Source organism: Sus scrofa, chromosome 10, assembly GCF_054392235.1.
Source record: "Sus scrofa isolate SSC_HxYL_T2T_F1_AM1 chromosome 10, Sscrofa_HxYL_maternal_Yorkshire_Landrace_v2.0, whole genome shotgun sequence".
In the NCBI taxonomy this organism is placed as follows: Eukaryota; Metazoa; Chordata; class Mammalia; order Artiodactyla; family Suidae; genus Sus; species Sus scrofa.
In genome coordinates, this window is record NC_139392.1 from 4,296,853 (window position 1) to 4,317,083 (window position 20,231).

Sequence of the window (20,231 nt, forward strand, 5' to 3'; positions counted from 1 at the left end):
GTTTGATTCCTGGACTTGCTCAGTGGGATAAGGATCTGGTCCTGCCATGACCGGTGGTGCAGGTGGAAGTCATGGCTTGGCTCCCACATGGCTGTGGCATAGGCTGGCAGCTGCAGCTCCGGTTTGACCCCTAGCCTGGAAACTTTCATATGCCCCAGGCGCGGCCAAAAGGAAGGAAGGAAGAAAGAAAAGAAAAGACAGCTGTTCCTATGTATGCTGATCGGACATGACCCGACGTCTCAGGTAGAGGATAGGAAGCTATGTTTTGAAACACAGGTAGACAAAGACCTCTCTGTCGCATTGAGCACATGCACAATTCAAGTTGGATCATACAGTATTTCTTCTATCGAAGACTTCATAGAAGAGTGAAGCGATAAATGTTTAGCTCTAGGAAGTAGAGTTTGACTGAGGGCAAAGGGGGAGAAAGGCTTCAAATTGCTGAATTAGTGGGATGCCTCATAAACCATCTGAATCTCAGATCCCTTGACGGTATCCATGTATAGCGATGCTGTCTGTGGAGGACAATGAATGCCTGCAGCCGTCAAGGTAGGAGTTCAGGAATCGTTATGTCTGTGCTTAGTCCAAGATTCTTTTGCAAAATAGGATATAAGGAAAATAGTGTGCCGTCGGATTGAAAAGAGAGTCAATAAGAAATAGGCACGACAGACCCCAGTGGATTTCTGCTCGCCCTCAGATCAGAAGGATTGAAATAGAAAAGGAAGAGGAAAAGGCATACTTATTCTTGGAGAACAGGGCTCCTGCTCACTAGGAATGGGGTGAAAGAGGAGGTGAGAGAGAGAAGCAATAGAAGAATCTAAGAAGATTCTGAAACGTATTTCAATGTTCACTGCAGACACAAACGCATGATTACGTTCAAATATGACAAAACAGACTAGAATGACTGAATAATTTCTTGGGCCATTGAATGTTTTTAATTTTGATTCAGCTTTCTGTTATATCCAACCATATGATTTTTGTCTAATTGTATAGTTTTGCTCTTGTAACATTCCAGGAACATTCTCTTCCCTGTGTCTCATGGTAAATTAAAATAGGGGTTTGCATGTATGATATAATAAACCCTGTCAGATTGGCTTATTTCATCAAAATGTAGTAAAAGTGGATAATACAATAGGAGGCTGCCTCTGTCACTAGCCTATTAAAATTTCTAAAAACGTCAATGCTTAGAAGTCTTAAAATATTTCACAATAACAGTATATTATTTCCAATAACAGAGAAGAAAACACACTCAAAACAGGTATGTGCATTTAATTCATCTTATCGATTCTACTTCGCCAGTTTATTTTTTTTCCACATTGATGATCTAACCATGGCACTGTGTGAGAATGCTTATGACAGTTAGACAAGCCTTTCTCAAAACATGTGCACATTTAAAAGTACATGGCCCACCATAGCCAAAGCTAGTAAATAGTACCTTGAAAGGGAAATTATTTGACAATTTCAAATACATATCTAATCTGAAGGCGGGGTGGGAATTCATTTTATACATTTGAGAATATTTAATGAAGTCCATTAAGCTTTAATAATTTGTGAAGAAAAAGATAAACATACTGGCTTTATTTAAAATCTCTTGAGTACAAAGCACTCTGCATACAGAGATGGATGAGGTTGGGTGATGTATGTTATTCTTGTCTCTAGGGAAATTGCTTCCCTTTACTTATAAGATGTATTGGTGTTTCCTACTTTTTTTTTTTCTATTACTTTATTCCAACTCTCACAATAAAATATAATTGGATTTTAGACCCCGAAGCAGAATAGAAGTTTTGTGCTGTGTTGTCATTCATACTAAACTTTTATCATATTTAAAAGAGTGAAACCTCCAGCCAAATAAAAACAACAACAATAAAAAGAGAGAAAAACACAAATATTTGTCTGGAAAGAAAAGTCTCAGAAGAGCGATCTGATTTTTAAAGATCGAAACTATGCATTAATTAACATAGTTTTAAAGCTTGCAAATGGTCTGCTTTGAGAAAAGACTAGTTGAGACATACATAGCATAATTTCATCATGACTTTAGAAAAATATTTTCAGTTATTTCACAAAAAAAGTTGAGAACTAATGATTTAGATTTTAATCACTTTATTGCTAACAGCAAAGAAAAACATTGGAAATGCTAGAAATCTCTAAATACTTTGGAACATTTTGTTTTGTAAACAAAGATAAGATTTTCTCCAGGCAGATTTGGAGGATTGAGGAGTAGTCTTCGGTTCAATAGACATTTTTTGATCCTCAGTGATGTGCAAGGCCCCTGGTCCAGTCAGTAGGGATAAAGTAACAAATAACATTGCCAGCAGGTATCATTCTATGTTCATCTTACTTCCAAGTGCCTGTAATTGCTCACTTATATCTCCACCAGGGTGTTTAACAGATATTTCAAGCATAATGCATACTGAATATAATTCTTGATTTTTTCCCCCGAAGGAAATAACTAAAATTCAGAGTTGCTCCAGCCTGAATATTGAACTTATTTATTTCTGTCCCTTCTTTATCCCTGTAAAAATCCATCAGCAGGCACTGTAGACTCTGCTTCCAAAATGTGTCTCAGATTTCTGTCCTTCTTAGTTAGCAGCAGTACCACTGCCTTAATCATGCAGACTAGTAGTATCCATCCTTAGCCTTGAATAGAATTGTGGTCTCCTTGTCACCTTCCAGTTTCCATTTATGCTCCGCTATAATTCATTCTTTGTGGAACACACTGAATGAACTTTGACAATATTAATCAATTGGATCCCTTTCCTGCCTAAACCTGGTTATTGCTTTCCCCTCACTCATCAAGGTCCTTCCACCCTGAGCTCTCTTGGGTCCTGAGCTCTTTTGTTCCTTGTTTGGCAGTCATTGCAAAAATGATATCTCCCCCCCCCCCCATTTTTGGCTGCCTTGAAACATGTGGAGTTCCTGGGCCAGGGATCAGATCCGAGCTGCAGATGTGACCTAAGCAGCAGCTGTGGCAAGGGAGGGTCCTGGATCCCCCTGCATCCTGGTGATGCCAAGACATCAGCGATCCTGTTGAACCATGGTGGGAACTCCAGTTATACCTTTACTGGGCTATCTCATTGACATCCTTAAAGGCTCAGTTTCAATATCATTTCTTCAAATACCAAAGAGGCTGCCACTTCACAGGCTTCTAATATGGCTTCTGGTAGCCCAGGCATCTCTAACACAGGATTCTATTTAATGTTTCATTTTGTTTTCCCACAGGGATTACTATCATTTAAACATGCTGTAAAAATTGACTTGCTTGTTTTTTGTTGTCCCTTTGCCTGGTAGATGGTAAACCCACAGAGAGCAGGGGCTTTGTCAGCTCCCGTACTTCTTCATCTTGTGTGCAATGAACTCTATTTATTAGAGTGTATGTGTTCAATAGATATGTGAATAAATATGTGTGTGTGAAAATCCTAGAGGATACAGAAGAGGTTCTTTCCATTGTTACCTTGTGATTTCCTTCAAGAAACACATTGATTACACACTCATAGGACATGTTTATATTTCAGCTGCTATGACTGAACAAGATGGAAAAAAAGATAAGCATACCTGGGCCAATGGAAATTACTTTCTAATAGCTGGAGACAGAATAAAGATAAATGAGCAAACATTAACATTTCATTAAATGTTGATGTGTGCTATGGGGAAAAGTCGGGAAGAAAAGTGAGCAAGTTTAGGTGGGGATAGCAAGCTTGTAAAAAGTAGCCTGGGAGGACTTGATAAGGAAGGGATGTTGGAGCACAGACGTAAGAGAAGTGGGGGGAGTAAGATGAAAGGAGAGTATTTCAGGTAAAGGGAAAACCAAGGGGCACGCCCCTGGGGCAGGAGCTTGCTCGGCAAGTTTGAGGGAGAGCAGGGAGGCCAGAATGGCTGCAACTGGAGAGAAGGTGGTTTGTTTAGAAGGAGATGAGGTCCAAGATGGGCCATGGGGTGAAAAGGACGAAGAGTAAAGAACTGTTAGGACGTTGGTGCTACCTTTAGAATTTTTAATTGACTATTCATGAAATGAGAAGCCAGGGAACAATTGGGAGGTAGAGGAGTGACATGGTCTAACTTCTATCTTCACAATTCTACCAACCGATTGGAAAAAAGGATAGATGGTTGTAAGAGCAAAAGTCAGTTGTAACAGCCCATGTGGAACACGATGGCGACTGGGCGCAGAGGGGTGGCAAGGGAAGAAGTGAGAACTACTCTGGCTTTGGATACAGTGTGGAGATAGAACCAACAGAAGGACTGGATAGATGGGGTGTCAGGTAGGAAAGGAATATCAGAGGCAACAAGGACCCCCACGGTTTGTCTTCTGAACAATTAGTAGAAATTCCATTCATGGAGATAAGGGTGATTCTGAGAGCAACAAGCTTTTGTCTTTTTTATCTCCCCTCATCCCCTGTGACAATAGTAAACTTGAGATGCCAGCTGTATGTTGAAGTAGACACTGAAATGAGTGAGTCTGAGTTTCAGATTCTAGATTCAATATACAAATTTAATTCATCAGCATATGCAAGGCATTTCATGGGATGAGACCGAATTGGTTTAGAAAGTGAAGATAAATAGGGAAAAAGAAGAGGTACAAGGGGAAGCCTTGGAGCAGTCAAAACTGTATGGAGGGAACCCGGCAAAAGAGGTGTTGAAGGAGGGAACAAAGACAGAATTCTTAACAGAAGTAGTGTCCTCAGAGACAAAGGAAGAAAACAGTCCCAAGAGAAGAAAGTGATGAGCTGTGTACACGGAGCTCATAAATCAGGTTGACTGAGCACTGTGTTTGGGATAAGCATGGATTTCCACTTGTTTTTAAGGACCTGCCAACTTACATCCTTGTTGAGGGAGAAGGGAGGCATGGATGATGCCATCACGTATGCTTGGCGGAAGGACATCCCACTCGTTACTGGAAGGTGGTACTTCCTGAATGAGCACATGAGTGGGGAGGCACTTGCGTGGAGTATAAAGGATGGGAAGCTTGCATGGCTGCTCAGGTCAGGTGAATCGGCACTAGCGTTCCCTGTGGGGATCCCTCCTCAGCCAGCTCCCCCTCTTGTCTTACTGTCTGGATATGCGAAAAGGTCTTGGGATTGAAATATGTTCAGGCAGTAGGAATTCAACCCTTGGTCTCTCTCAGTGGGTTAAGGATCCAGCCTTGCTGTGAGCTGGGGTGTGTAGGCCAGCAGCTACAGCACAGATTTGACCCCTAGACTGGGAATTGCCATATGCCAAGGGTGTGGCCCTAAAAAAAAAAAAAAAAGAAAAAAAAATTTGAAAAAAAAATCTATTGAGGCAGTAAAACAAACACTGAAAATGCTAATCTAAGAGCATGAGAAATAAATGAGGCAATTGGTATGTTATTCAATCTTAATCTAAAATAGTTTTTGCTTCAAAATAAGGAAGTAAAACTAAATCCTTTGTTCAGTATGAGGACCTGGGTTTGGCTAATAGAGCCAGAGTGAGAAAAGATTCTTAGGCCAACCTTTTAGGGCATGAATTTAGTGAATGCCATTGCAATAATGCAGATTTTCAATGATACTTAGCTTTCTCAGCTTTACAACCCAAGGTTAATTGTACTTCAAGTTCTTTTTGAGCAGTTCCAGAAAATTCCCTTATGAAATGCAATTTATTTGAAAGGTTAAAAAAAAAATTTTTTTTTGGTTCTCAAGGATTTCGAATGGAAAGTTTCAAATACTGCAATACTTTATAATTTTTATAAACTTTTTTGGTGTGATTCCATGTGACTTAGCACTGACATTGTCAGCATGAGTAGTGCTAAGTGCTGTACCAAAGAAAAACTTGCATAGCCTAACAAAAGATTTTTTGCCATGTCATTGTCCCCTGAGGGTTTCCACAACATGCACATAAATCAGGGATACTCACTTTTCAGCCCTGTGTCTCTTCATTCTTGCATAAGTGACTCCCAAGGACATCTTGGGGCCAACATAGGGCAGAGAGGGGTCAAGACAATCCATAGACCATTGAATGAGTTTTTGAAATTAGAGCTGGAATTTGCGGATATGACTTCTGCCAACATTCTGTTGAGTAGAACCCAGTGTTGAAGCCCCAGTGCATAAGGTATAAGGGATACCTTAGCCTTGTGTCCATGAAAGAGAGAGGACATAGGCGGGGGTGGGGGTGGGTGGGCATTATTCTTTACCACAGATTAACTTTTCACCTGTTCATCTCTTCTTGTCATGTACCTTCTTCCCTCATCAAAGGCGGCAGCCAAAGAGCCATACAGTTCTCGCGTTCTGCTCAAAGACCGAGAGCTCTGGCCTCTGTGCTTCTGTCTACCTCAGGGGCAGGTCTTGCGTTGATGAGCTTAGTAACAAGTTCTCTTTACCAGATCTTAACTTTCCGCACACACAAACACAGTACATGAGAGTGTAACATGTCAAAAACGGAGGAATGTTAGATGAAAAAAGAGACTTACTTATCCAAAGTCACTGTGAAATCTGAGCAGAGAGTGTGAAGGCTCTTACTTCATGGGGCAGAAAATCTTCAAACAGGCCCTGAATCTGGTCTCTGGGCATTGCTTTATTTTTCTTCTTCGTCCCTGATTGTATTTCTCTGGGAGATTTGTCTTAGACGTTTTCAGGGATAGTAAATAATCACAGCATGCTTCCAGCCGAAGTTGAGAGGCCTGAGGATGGTTTAATATCCAGAGGATACAACACTTTCGAAAACTTGTAATAAGTTTTAAAAGATGTAATAAAATAGGAGTTCCCACTGCAGCCCAGTAGGTGAATGATCCGGCTCATTTCTGGTGTTGTGGGTTCCATCCCCAGGTGGGCACAGTGGTTTAAGGATCTGATGTTGCTGCAGCTGTGGTATAGGTTGCGGTTGTGGCTCAGATTGAATCCCTGGCCCAGGAACTTCCATATGGTGTCGGTATAGCTGAAGAAGGAAAAAAAACAAAAAATGCAGTAAAATGTACCCATCTGATGGTAGTTAGAAGAACTTTATTTTTTTTTATACCTATGTGGCCAACACCATAGTCAAGAAAAAGAATTGTCTCTTCACCCCCCTGAATTTCCTTGGACTATTTTTGTAGCCAGAACTCCCTTGACTCCACAGAGAGTTAGTCCCTGGTAGAGTTTTTGTCACTAAATATTAATATCATTTCTGGAATTTACGGTAAATTGAATCATCTCTGGCATCATTCTTGCATCGTTAGGTTTTTTTACTTTCATCCATGGAAGTAGCTTGTATCAGTGATTTTTTTCTTTTTTTACTGCTGAAGAAGATGGATAGACAAAGGGTGGTTGATGGAAATAAGGATTGCTTCCATTCTTTGAATGCAAGGAATAAAACTCCTTGAGTATTTGTGTACAACTCTTGGTTTGAATGTATAATTTTGTTTTGACAAATACATAAGACTGGAAGTGTTTGGTCAGATCTTCAGGGTACTTTTCACTTTAAGAAAGAACAAAACTATAAAGTTGTTTTCTGAAGTGGCTATGCCATGTGACATCTCCATTTCCCCCAGAACCGAAAAAGCTCCAAGTTACTGCTCACCTCAGCAGTAGTTGGTCTTGTCAGGCTTTGCAATTGGAGCTACTCTAGTAAGACGTATCTTCGTGTGGTTTAAACTTGCCTTGGAAACTAATGACCTTGAGCACATCTAGAATGCTTACTGTGTACGTGGCTATCATCTTTTTTGAACTTTTTGTTCAAGTCTCCTGTCCATTGAGGTGTAGAATTCTTGATTTTTGCTAAGTTGTGAGTTTTGTATTAGGGCTATCATTCATCCATCAGATATGAAGCAGATAGGAATAACAAATATTTCCTCCCAGCTGTGGCGTGACTTTTCTTTCTTTCTTTTTCTTTCCTTTCTTTTCTTTTCTTTGCTTTCTTCCTTTGTCACCCCTGAGACATAGGGAATTTCCTAGGCTAGGGGTGGAATTGGAGCTGCAGCTGCTGGTCTGTGCCACAGTCACAGCAGCACGGGAGCCAAGTCACGTCTGCCACCTATACCACAATGCACGGCAACACCGGATCCCCAATCCACTCAGTGAGGCCAGGGATCAAACCCCGCATCCTCATGGATACTAGTCAGGTCTATTTGTGCTGTGCCACAACGGCAACTCCTTGCCACCCCCCCCCCCCGTTTTTTTTAAACAGTGTTTTTAAAAGAGATGAGGTTTTAATTTTGAAGTAACCGTGTTATTAGCACATCATTTACTATCCAGCTTTGTAATTTATTTGGCAATACAATTTCCACAAAATGTTAGTACGCTATTTATCTAGTGAATTTTCATCGTTGCTGCGTGTTATATTAACAGATCCTAAGGTTCTTCAGACAAGTTTCTGATGGGTTTATTCACTGTGCCATGCCATGCCCTCTCTTTCCTCTTGCTTTCGTCTCAGTTATACCCACACCTTATCTTTTCCCCCTCACCCTCAATGATACTTAGGACATGAAAAAACTTGAGGTAGAAAAAAAATTTAGGTTTTGTCACGAACTTTTGTGTAAAACACCTGCTGGCTTTCTGGGAGTTCCTGCAGTGATGCAGTAGGTTAAGAATCCGACTGCAGCAGCTTGGGTCCCTAGGGGGGCATGGGTTCCCTCCCCAGCCTGGCACAGTGGGTTAGAGGGTCTGCCATTGCTACAGCTTTGGCTCAGACTCAGTCCCTGGCCCAGGAACTGGCATATGCTGCGGGTACCGCCATATAGACCAAACGAAAGAACAGCAACATAGAAACCCCGAAAAAACCCTCTTAATGGATTTTTGTCACTCAGTATCTTTTGCAGGCTCCTCTGTGGCTCTTTTGAATCTAGAATCTGGTTTTAGCAACCATCAGGCACCCAAATTTATAGTGCCTTTCTATCCCCTTCCATTTCTGCTTTCTAACAGCCTTTTGTTCTTAGAAATAGCTCCCTAACACAGGCAGCATCCAACAGTGTACAACACTAATGTTGTGTTTGCTACCTCTTCCCCTAGATGTAAATTCCCAGGAGGGCTTTGGTTTGCCTTAAATTTATCTCAGTTAACAGTGTAAACAAATAGGGTGCCCCTTTAGTCATAGGGCCTGGCAAAAGCCCCAAAACATAAAGCTGCCTCAGGTTTTGGTTTTAGTGAAAACCCAAATTGAAATGTGCACTCTTCTGAGTCCTAGCATTTTCTGCAACAGTCCCAAAGTGCCTTTTGTCTTGTTTGGAAAAGAGAATAGCTTTATTTTCCTCTGAGACACATTGACCCCCACTAGCTTTTATGGAAAATAATTTATGCCATTTAATTGCTTGATAGATTGCAGAGGTTATCAAGCAAAATTCTAAGAGCCCAGTCAGAGGCAGCAACTCCAAAGAGAACTCTATTAGGAGATAAATAATGGTGGTGAGCTTGCATCGAACTTTGACTTAGTGTCAGGAATCAGTTCTGAACCGAATTGTACAAGCTCCTTGTAAGTCAGGCTGCTCGATTAAGATGGTATTTCATTCGGAATGGGCCTCATTAGGACAAATCTCTTAACATAGGATGTTGTGTCTGTTGCCATCAAAGAGGAATGGATTCTGGTCCTTTTCTATTGAATTTATTATTTGATAATCTGATACGATCTGGTTTAGCTGAAATACACAAATGGGATGGTTTAGGTGTCTTGATGAAGTGTTGTCATTAGGAAAACAATGGTGAACATGAAGGTTTGTGCCTGGGACACTGTAACCAGGAAGTACCATTAATGTTGTTGCTGTTGTTGCACCACAAGCCTCCTTTATTTTATTTTTATTTTTTATTTATTTTTTGTCTTCTTGCCTTTTCTAGGGCCGCTCCGGAGCTTCCCAGGCTAGGGATCGAATCGGAGCTCTAGCCACCGGCCTATACCACAGCCACAGCAATGCGGGATCTGAGCAGCCTCTGCGGCCTACACCACAGCTCACGGCAACGCCTGATCCTTAACCCACTGAGCAAGGCCAGCGATCGAAGCTGCAACCTCATGGTTCCTAATCAGATTCGTTAATCACTGCTCTACGATGGAAACTCACACATAAGCTTCCTTTAAATCCAGCTATTTAGTTGGAGTAATTTTTTATCACATGAGCATCCATGTGTCCCAAAATAGAATCTAGAAACTCCCTGCAGCCTCAGTGCCTCTCAGCCCAGTCAGCTAGACAAGGTCTTACGTACCAGGTAGACCCTCCAAAGCTTCAATAGACAAGCTGATGATGCAGGATAAAGAAGGCAGCGCACAGAAACCCTCCCAGAGGCACCAGACTTTCGGGGAGCTGTAGTTCTCGGAAGTGTCACAGTGAGAGACTGTGCCTGGAGGGAGTGTTGGTGATGTCTCATGGTGAACCACCCTGCAATGGACCTGAATCTGATAGAAGAACCTGCCTCTCCAGCTCCACCCATGTTCCTGGAAACTTACACACAACATCTCCTAAGGAATCCTTCTCATTATGAGCGCGCGGGGCTCTTGTTTGCAATCAAATAGCAGATCATTGACGACCCTAAATATTGTCTGTTCTTGGTGTATGCCAGGAACTTTGAACATCTTCTGCCACTTCAGCTCATTTGGTGATGAAACAATATTTTGGGGAAGCCATTTCTCCTTGGATGTTATTCTTTGCCTTTTGTTCTGCCATGAACGAAGCGGTTCCTGAGAGCCTGTATTTTTAAAACACTGTACACTACTTGCAGTTGGCTTTTGCTGCACGCTCGCTGGTAGGAGACAACTTTATAAATGCACACCTGCATTATTAAGCACATTCATCAGGGGAGAGAGGGGCACGAGGCACTTAAAGTTTACCTGTCATGAGATGTATCCAGCAAGTGCAAGGAGAAGTTAAAATAAACTGGTGATAAACTACAGCCATGTATGGAAAATTCATCATTTTCTCACAGTCTCCTTGCCTAAGCTGATAAATGGCATTGTTTTTGCATTGCAGGCCCTTTTCAACATGATAAACTTTTTGAAAGGAACCCAATTCCATGATAAAGAGATTTGGGCAGGAACGAGGAGCTGTTGCCTAGTTAGCGGACTGGGCTGCAGTGCTTGATGAATGAAAAGCAACTGGTTTGTGGCAGGGAGCCAGAAGGCAACGCAAAAGAGCCTCGGAGGAGGCGAGTGGAGCTGATCTGACATCCTGAGAAGGCTGGGTGTTCTAATAAGGCATCAGACCTGGGAAACCCTACCAAGCCGATGCTTGTTTGTTTTCTACGTGTAAGGGCACTGCCCCTGCACTGATAGCATGGCAGCAGCTTGCTTAGAAAAGTAATCAGTAGAGGCTGAGGTGAAATAAGAAGGGAATAAAATTCTTCCCTCCCTTTGCGGTTTTCCTAGAGATAGGCGAATTAAGCTGATAAACGAGAAAGCGGTCCAGAGGGCACTGTGCTATGGAAACAAATAGTAGCATCTGGGAAGAGTCGGGGGTAGGAGGAAGGCTTCATTCAGAGAAGGAGTCTAACTTAGTTTTACACACACACACACACACACACACACACACACAGAATGCACACACAACTCTGGAAAAAATTTAAAATATCTTCGCTTTAATTATCTTTGTGCCATCCTATAATCAACTCCTTGCTTCCCATCTCCTGTTTGTTTTATCTGTAGCCTCTGTCTTTTTCTCTTTTTTTTTTTTGCCACACCCACAGCATGCAGAACTTCCCCAGCCCAACCTGTGCTGCATCAGTGACCTGAGCCAGTGCAGTGACAATGCCAGATCCTTAACCTGCTGAGCCACCATGGAGCTCCTGCTTTATCTGTAGTCTCTAAGCCCGCTCTGGGAATTGATACTTGATTTTTGAGGTGATTTTTGAGGCCATCTCAGGATGGCCATGGGTCCCGTCACTCTCCAGGAGTGACCTTGCTTAAAGATGGGAGTAAAAAGCAAGTGTTGACTGTGTGGTGTATCAGCCAACATTTTGCTTCTGTCTGATGGTCCCTTCTGAGGTGTACATGACACAGATCTGGGAAATGCAGCATGCAGGCGTTCGTTTTTTTTCCTAAAACACCATGCTTAACTGTGCTGTGCCACACATGGTGCCCTGAGAGTATTGTCGATGCATTTAAGGCAGAGCCTTATCTGAAAGGTGATTGTTTTCTAAAGGAATATACTATGGTTCATTTTTTCCAAACAGCCAATTTTGTTTGAGCAATATGAATATATTTTGAAAATATTTTGTTAACATACAATTTGCCTGGAATATTGAAATTGTGTGTTGCAGTGTAAAGTATATGTTAATGAAAGCTATTACTTCTCAGCAGGAAATGATGTTTTAAAAATAAACAATTGGGCAGCAAATCAATAGTTTACATGTAACTATGATTTTCCCCAAACTGGATGAATAGAACTGTTTCTTATTTAGAAACCAAACCAAACCAAAACCAAAAAAAAAAAAACAAAAACACTTTTCTATTTCATTTCAATATTTTGTCACTAAAGACCTAGAATAATGAGATGATAAATCGCCCCTGGTAACAGAAAGTAAAAATAATAAAAAAACAAGCATGCAAGGAACAGATACAGCATGGAAACAAATGGGTGTCTAATAATTATTTGTATGATGAATGTTCAATCCCTTATTCCTTAAATAATACTAACACCCACCTCCAAATTTTCATTTACAAAAATCATCTTTTAAAAGAAATACATGCGCTAAAGTTAAGTTTTTCACAGATACTATAATGGGCGTTATTTTGGTAACACCGTCAATGTGTCTTCATGTTGCTGCCTCCGCCAGTTTATTGAATAGATACGTAAGGTCATTCTAGGTTATTGTTACATGTGATACTTATGTGAATTGAATTATGTGGCAATTTTAATAGTGCACTTAAATCACTTAATTAAAAACCAAAAAGCACCTTAAAACAAGGCACGCAGCAAATAACAATGCTGTTATTCCACCTTCCCAAAAGCATTTCTGCCTCTGCTCTTCGAGTTCCCTCATCTGTCAGTGCTGTGCTCTTTGAGGATGTCGATAGGTATGAATTAGCATTGCCTTCAAAGCTATCTCAAAAGGCCCTTGTTTATGAAACTCTGCCAAATCCTTTCACTAAATACCTCTTTCTTACTTGTACTATGCAGACAGGAAGTTCCCATGGTGGCTCAGCGGAAACGAACCAGAGTGGCATTCATGAGAATGCAGGTTCAAACCCTGGCCTTCCTCAGTGGGTTAAGGGTCTGGTGTTGCTGTGAGCTGTGCTGTAGGTCACAGACGTGGCTCCGATCCTGCGTTGCTGTGGTGCAGGCTGGCAGCTGCAGCTCTCATTCCACCTCTAGCCTGGGAACTTCAATTAAAAACACAAAGGCATCCATTAATATGCAGCCATATGATTTTGTGTAACTTTAGTCTATGGTATTCTTCAACCATAAGAAAATAGCAGGTATTACAGATACATAAGTTGATACACTCTCACACGTATATACATGTATATACACACACCCACAAATGTATGAAGGATGCACTGTTTTAAGTAATTGCTCATTTTTTACATAGTCCTGTTAATAAGCTATTATCCTCATTTTACAAATGAAAATAAAAAGAAAAGGTAACTTCTAGCATCTCAGAAGTATATCTGTGGAGTTCCCGTCGTGTTGCAGTGATTGACGAATCTGACTGGGAACCATGAGGTTGTGGGTTCGATCCCTGGCCTCGCTCAGCGGTGGGGGATCCAGCATTGCTGTGAGCTGTGGTGTAGGTTTCAGACGCGGCTCGGATCCCGTGATGCTGTGGCTCTGGTGTAGGCCAGTGGCTACAGCTCCGATTCGACCCCTAGCCTGGGAACCTCCATATGCTGCGGGAGCGGCCCTAGAAAAGGCAAAGAGACCAAAAAAAAAAAAAAAAAAAAAAAAAAAAGAAAAGAAATAACCCCTCCATATATTTAAAGTCATTAGCATTGATACTAATTAATTGAGGTTTTCTAATGATCATGGAGTTACTTTGCCAGCAAGTTCATAGTCATGAAATAAGATGGCATTTCCCACTGCCTATTGTTCTGTTCCAAAATATTTAAATATTAATAAGCTCTTGAACCCTACCCTTAACCTCATTTTCACTCCACGTATCCAGAATAAATTTTGATTGCGTGCCCACCTCAAAGAGCTCATTGCCAAAGTAGGAAGTGGTTAGAGTTTTGAGACCTTTTCCAAAGCCCACTCGAAGGAGTACAGTGATTAATTACGCATATATACCATGTATCAACAGCTGAGCTTCCCTGGAGGGAGAAGGCAGTGGGTAGGGGTGGTTGTCCGCTGAGACCACAAGCCAAAATAAAAGGAACACAGGAGCCTTGAATCACTTCCTGTGATGACAGAAGCAAAGAAGAAAGCGCTCGTTCTCCCACTCATCCTTCCCTCGCCCCACGGAATGTACCTGGTGAGGCTGAGCTGCTTCTGCACCGATGGGACGGCCTCTGCTGAGGGACCTCTCACCAAAAGCCTCCTATTACAGACCCTGGTCCTTGGGGCGAGGAGAGGCACTGAGAGCAGCACAAAGCACCTCGGAGGTGCAGCCCCCACTCCTACCTTCCCTGGGGAGGTCTCAGCAGAGGGGTCTGGGCAGGACCTCGGCCCTTGATCAGGAGGCATCTGCAGGGAGATGCTGGGGTGAGGCGTGCAGGGGGCCGTGAGAGGAGGACTGGCTGAGGGGGCTTCGGTCCTGGACCTGGACGGCCCCCTTCGCAGAAACGGAGCATGCAGCCTGGGGTGGGCAGCGCAGCTTCCTGCCATGAGGCTCGCCAGAAAAAGTGTTCATCATCTGTAGTTGAGTCCAAGAGATGATACATGGGGTTTTCACCAGGAGGTGGCGTCCTCAGCATGGCCAGGGGATTAGGAAGGGCTGTACAGTTGGTCTCTGCCTAATACAGCGAACTGGGGGGCGGGGGGCGTGGGGAACGCTGCTGCCGGCCTTTTCCAGCTGCACCAGCCATTCTCAAGTGTAGCTTCAGCCCTGAACTTCCTGGCTAACCAAGAACGTCACTTGCAACAGCTTTTTTCCTGACCATATGTAATCGGTCCTTCAGTGTTTCACACCCTTGCATATTTGCACTTGTCTCCCACGCTAAGTGTGAAATCTGTAAATTCAGGGATCATTTCCTTTGCGTTTAGCAACATTCTCGGCTCTTTAGGAATTTAATAGTTCGCCTTCTGTTGTCTTCCATTAAAGATCTATCAGATTGTCAAGTGGAGAACTTCTCGAAGGCGCCGATGTAAGAGAGGGTTGAACTGAGCAAGTGAGTTGCAAATAAAATTGACCCGAAACAAGGTTTTTATAAAAGTAATGCAAATTCTTTATCTCCACTGAAATGTATTTTTTTTAAAGAGTATATACTCAGTGATAGCTCTTTACCAGTTTGAGACACAAATGGCTTTTACCATTTTCTTTATGTTCTGCCTAACTATCCTTTCATTTTCAGTTTAAGGACTAAAAGTCCTCAAAGAAATCTTCTCTGCAATCTAAGTCAGGGTTTAATATTAGTATTATTTGTCTTTTCTAGGGCCACATCCGTGGCTTATGGAGGTTCCCAGGCGAGGGGTCGCATCAGAGCTATAGCTGCCGGCCTCCACCACAGTCACAGCACTGTGGGATCTGAGCCACGTCTGCCGTCTTCACCACAGCTCATGGCAACACTGGATCCTTAAGCCACTGAGTGAGGCCAGGAATCGAACCTGCATCCTCATGGATGCTAGTCAGATTTGTTTCCACTGAGCCATGACGACAACTCCAAATGTTATGTTTTTTTCATAGCAGCTTGTATTTCTTGTACATGACCCTTGTCCGGTGATACTAATGTCTCTGTGTTTGTGTCACTAAGACCCTCTTGTCTCCAAGGACACCTCCACAGGCATAGGCTGTGCCATTTTTGCTCACACCCTGTCCATGTACATATGAAGAAATACTTGCTGAAGACAGGAGTCAATTGGTATTTATTTTGAAAACTACTGTGGTCACTAATATCAACTGACTTCCAGTAAGAATACATTTCTTTCAATATTCTCATATGCTTTTTTATGTGCATAACCATTTCTGTGTTTTACTTATCTTGTCGTTACTGTTACTTTCTCTTTTGAAAGTCTCCAGTTCAAGACAAAACGGAGCTGAGGAATGTTTGAACGTCAAGCTGTTACTTAGAAAAAGGAAGTCTTAAACAGCGAATTCTGCCTATGGTACACCGAACGCTGATGAGGTTGCTGCATGCAATTTAACTCTCAGTTCTCCCTTCTATTTCTTATATTTTTACTTTAGAGTTGCAGAAGTACGAAGAAGTGAAACTTGTGAGACTCTGCTGTATCTTCCTGTCTGAAGCTGTCTGTACCCTCCTTTTTCAGTCAGTGACAACTTTTCTTATAATGCCCTAATACACACACACACACACACACACACTCACACACACATTTTCTCTGGATAGATAGATGCCCAGGAGTGGGACTGCAGTATCATATGGCAACTCTTTTTTTTTTTTTTTTTTTTTTTTTTTAAGGAATGCCTCCTTACTGTTTTCCGTAGTGGTTGTATCAATTTACATTCCTACCCATAGTGTAAGAGGGTTGCCTTTTCTCCACACCCTCTCCAGCATTTATTATTTGTGGTCTTTCTAACGATGGCCATTCTGACTATTGAGAGGTAGTACCTCATTGTAGTTTTGATTTGCGTTTTTCTAATAATGAACAGTGTTGGGCATTTTTTCATGTGCCTATTAGCCAACTGTGTCTTTTTTGAAGAAAGATCTGTTTAGGTCTTCTGCCCATTTTGAATTGGGTTGTTTGTTTTTGTTACTGAGTTCTATGAGCTTTGGTATATTTTGGAAATTAAGTCCTGCTTGGTCTTACTGTTGGCCAATCTTTTCTCTCATTCCATAGGTTGTCTTCTCATTTTGTTCATGGTTTTCTTGGCTGTGCAAAAGCTTCTAAGTTTGATGAGGTCTCCTTTGTTTATTTTACTTCTATTTCTATTGCCTTGGGAGACTTATCTAAGAAAACATGGGTGCAGTTTAAGTCAGAGAATATTTCGTCTGTGTTCGCTTCTAGGAGTTTTATGGTATCATGTCATACCTAAACCCAAAATGGCTTAAAGTCTTAATTTTGTGTGCAGGGTGATTTACACGTGGGGGTCCGACTTTGCCAAGACCGCTTGCTGAAGAGACTCTTCTCTGCGCTGTGTATTCTTGACTCCTTTGTCAAAGATTAATTGACCATAGGCCTGTGGGTTTATTTCTGAGTGCTCTGTTCTGTTCCATTGATCCCGATGTCTGATTTTGTGCCAATACCATGCTGTTTTGATTAGTCCAGATTTGTAGTATTGTCTGAAGTCTGGGAGAGTTATGCCTCTAGTTTTATTTACTTATTTTTTCCTTAGAATTGCTTTGGCAATTCTGGGTCTTCTATGGTTTCATATAAACGTTGGGATTATTTGTTCTAGTTCTGTGGAAAATGTCCTAGGTAAATTAATAGGGATCACATTAAATCTGTAGATTGCTTTGGGTAGTATGGACGGTTTAAAATATTAATTCTTCCAATCCAAGAGCATGAGAAGATTTTTTCCATGTCTTTGAATCATCTTCAGTTTCCTTAATCAGTGTTGTATAGTTTTAAGCATATAATTCTTGGATCTCCTTAGTCCATTTATTCCTAAGTATTTATTTTTTTTTGGTGTGATTTTAAAAAGGATTATTTTTTAGAAGTTCTCATGTGGGGCAGCAGGTAAAGGATGTGGCATTGGTGCAGCTGTGGCATAGATCAAAAGTGCCCCAACATGGGAACTTCCATGTGCCGGGGGTATGGCCAAAATAAAGGGGGGGGATGTGTTTTTATTTTCCCTTTCTGATATTTCATTTTCAGAATAAATGCAAGAGATTTCCATATGTTAATTTGTATCCTGCTGCCTTGCTGAATGTGTCTATTCTAGCACTTTGTGTGTGTGGAATTTTTAGGGTTTTCTGTATATAGTAATATTTCATCTGCATATAATGGCAGTTTTACCTTTTAAACCAATACTCTATTGAACAGAAGTGGTGAGAGTGGGCATCCCTGTCTTGTTTCAGATTTCAGTGGGATTGCGCTCAGGTTTTCACTGTTGAGTGTGACGTTGGCTATGGGTTTGTCAGTATGTATGGGTATGTTATTATGTCGATATATGTTCCCTCAATACCCTCTTGAATTTCTATCACAAATGGATATTGAATTTTATCAAATGCTTTTTCTTCATCTATAGAGGTGATGATGTGGTTTCTGCCTTGCCTTTTGTTTGTGTGGTGTATTCCATTGATTTTGTGTATGTTGAAGCATCCTTATGACCCTGGGATGAATTTAACTTGATTATGGACTATGATATTTTTCATTTGTTAAATTTGGATTGCTAATACTTTTTAAGATTTTTTGCATCTGTATTCATCAAAGAAATTGGCCTGCAGTTTTCTTTTATGGTATTGCCTTTGTCTGGTTTTGCTGTTAGGGTGAGGGTGGCTTCCTAGAATTATTTTGGGAATGTTTTCTCCTCTTTGTTCTTTCGGAAGAGCTTGAGAAGAATCAGTGTAAGTTCCTTCTTGGTATGTTTGGTAGAATTAGTTTATGAAATCATCTAGTCCTGGACTTATGTTTGCAGGGATTTTTTTTTTAGTGGAGCTTATTTCTAGTAATTGGTATATTCAAATTATTTTCTTACTGATTCAGTTTTGGTGGTCTTTACGTTTCTAGAAACTTGTCCATTCTTCTGGGTTGTGCAGTTTGTTGGCATGTAAACTGTTCATAATATTCTTTTAGGGTTTTTTTAAGTTTCTGTGTATCATTTGCTATTTCTCCACTTTGATTTTTGTTTTGTTTATTTGGGTTCCCTCTCTTCTTCATGAGCCTGGCCAGATTTTTGTCAATTTTGTTTGCCCTTTCAAAGAACAAGCTCTTGGTTTTATTGATTTTTCTTTTCTTTTCTTTTCTTTCTTTCTTTCTTTCCTTTCTTTTCTTTCTTTTCTTTCTTTTCTTTTCTTTCTTTTCTTTCTTTTCTTTCTTTTCTTTCTTTTCTTTCTTTTCTTTCTTTTCTTTCTTTTCTTTCTTTTCTTTCTTTTCTTTCTTTTTCTTTTCTTCCTTTTCTTCCTTTTCTTCCTTTCTTGCTTTGCTTTGCTTTGCTTTTTCTTTTCTTTTCTTTTCTTTTTTTTGGTCATGCCCCATGGCATGAGAAAAGTTCCTGGGCCAGGCAGGGATGGAACCTGCACCACAGCAGTGACAGAAGTTACTGTAGCCATAACACCAGATCCTTAACCCTCTGAGCCACAGAGAATTCTTTCTGTTGTTCTTTAATCTTTATTTTATTTGTTCTCTTATCTTTTTCTTTCTTATTCTGGATTTAGGTTTTGTTTGTTCTTCTCTTTCTAATTCTTTAGATGGTAAGTTAAGTTCTTGGAGATCTTTATTATTTTTAGAAGAAGGCCTATATTGCTGTGAACTTGCCTCTAATAACTTTATCCCACAGATTTTGTATGGTTATGTTTTCATGTCATTAGTCTCAAGATACTTTAAAATTTCCTCCTTGATTTCATCATTGACCCATTGGCTTTTTAGTGGCATATCATTTAGTCTCCATGTAATTTTATTTTCTTACTTCTCTTTCTGTGGTTCATTTCTAGTTTTATGCCATTGTGGTCAGAAATGATGCTTGAAATAATGCATCTCCTCTTAAATTTGTTAAGATGCTTTTTGTGTCCCACAGTGTGATCAGTCATAGCAAATGTTCCCTGTGCACTTGAAAATAAGTATTCCTTTTTTTTTCATTAGTATAATAGCTTGAAAAGACCACTTGTAAGTGTTAACTGTACTATTGTGTAATTCAGGATCTCTATTGTCTCAATTGATTTTCTGAAAAATTTGTTCACTGATGGGAGTGGGGTGTACAAATCTCATACTGTATCCCCATCAATGTTCCCATTTGTCTGTTGGTATTCGTTTTATGTATTTAGATGCTCCTGTACTAGGTGCGTATATGTTAATGAGTGTAATATCCTCTTCGTGCACTGATGCTTTTATCATTATATAGTGTACTTCTTTCTCTCTGGCCCTTGTTTTAAAGGCCTTTATTTTTCTGATATTAGTATTACTACCTCTGCTTTCCTGTCATTTCCATTTGTAGTAAATAGCACTTTCCATTTTCTCATTTTCAATCAATGTGGGTCATTCACCCTGAAGTGAATCTCTTGCAGACAGCATATTGTAGGCTCATGTCTTTTTTGTGTTTGTTTTTAACCCAATCTGCCACTCTGCGTCTTTTGATTGGAGCATTTAGTCCAATATCATTTAGGTAATTATTGATACATAT

At 40.8% G+C, this 20,231-nt stretch overlaps 1 protein-coding gene across 1 annotated transcript in view; it reads left to right on the plus strand.

Moving 5' to 3' along the window:
* Positions 1-505: 505 nt before the first annotated feature.
* LOC146398768 (uncharacterized) overlaps positions 506-20,231 on the plus strand; it is a 690,556-nt gene continuing 670,830 nt past the window's right edge. The window contains exons 1-2 of the mRNA XM_084980982.1: positions 506-546; positions 1,233-1,255. Of these exons, the coding sequence (XP_084837108.1) occupies positions 506-546; positions 1,233-1,255 (64 nt within the window). The remainder of the gene's footprint in view (positions 547-1,232; positions 1,256-20,231) is intronic.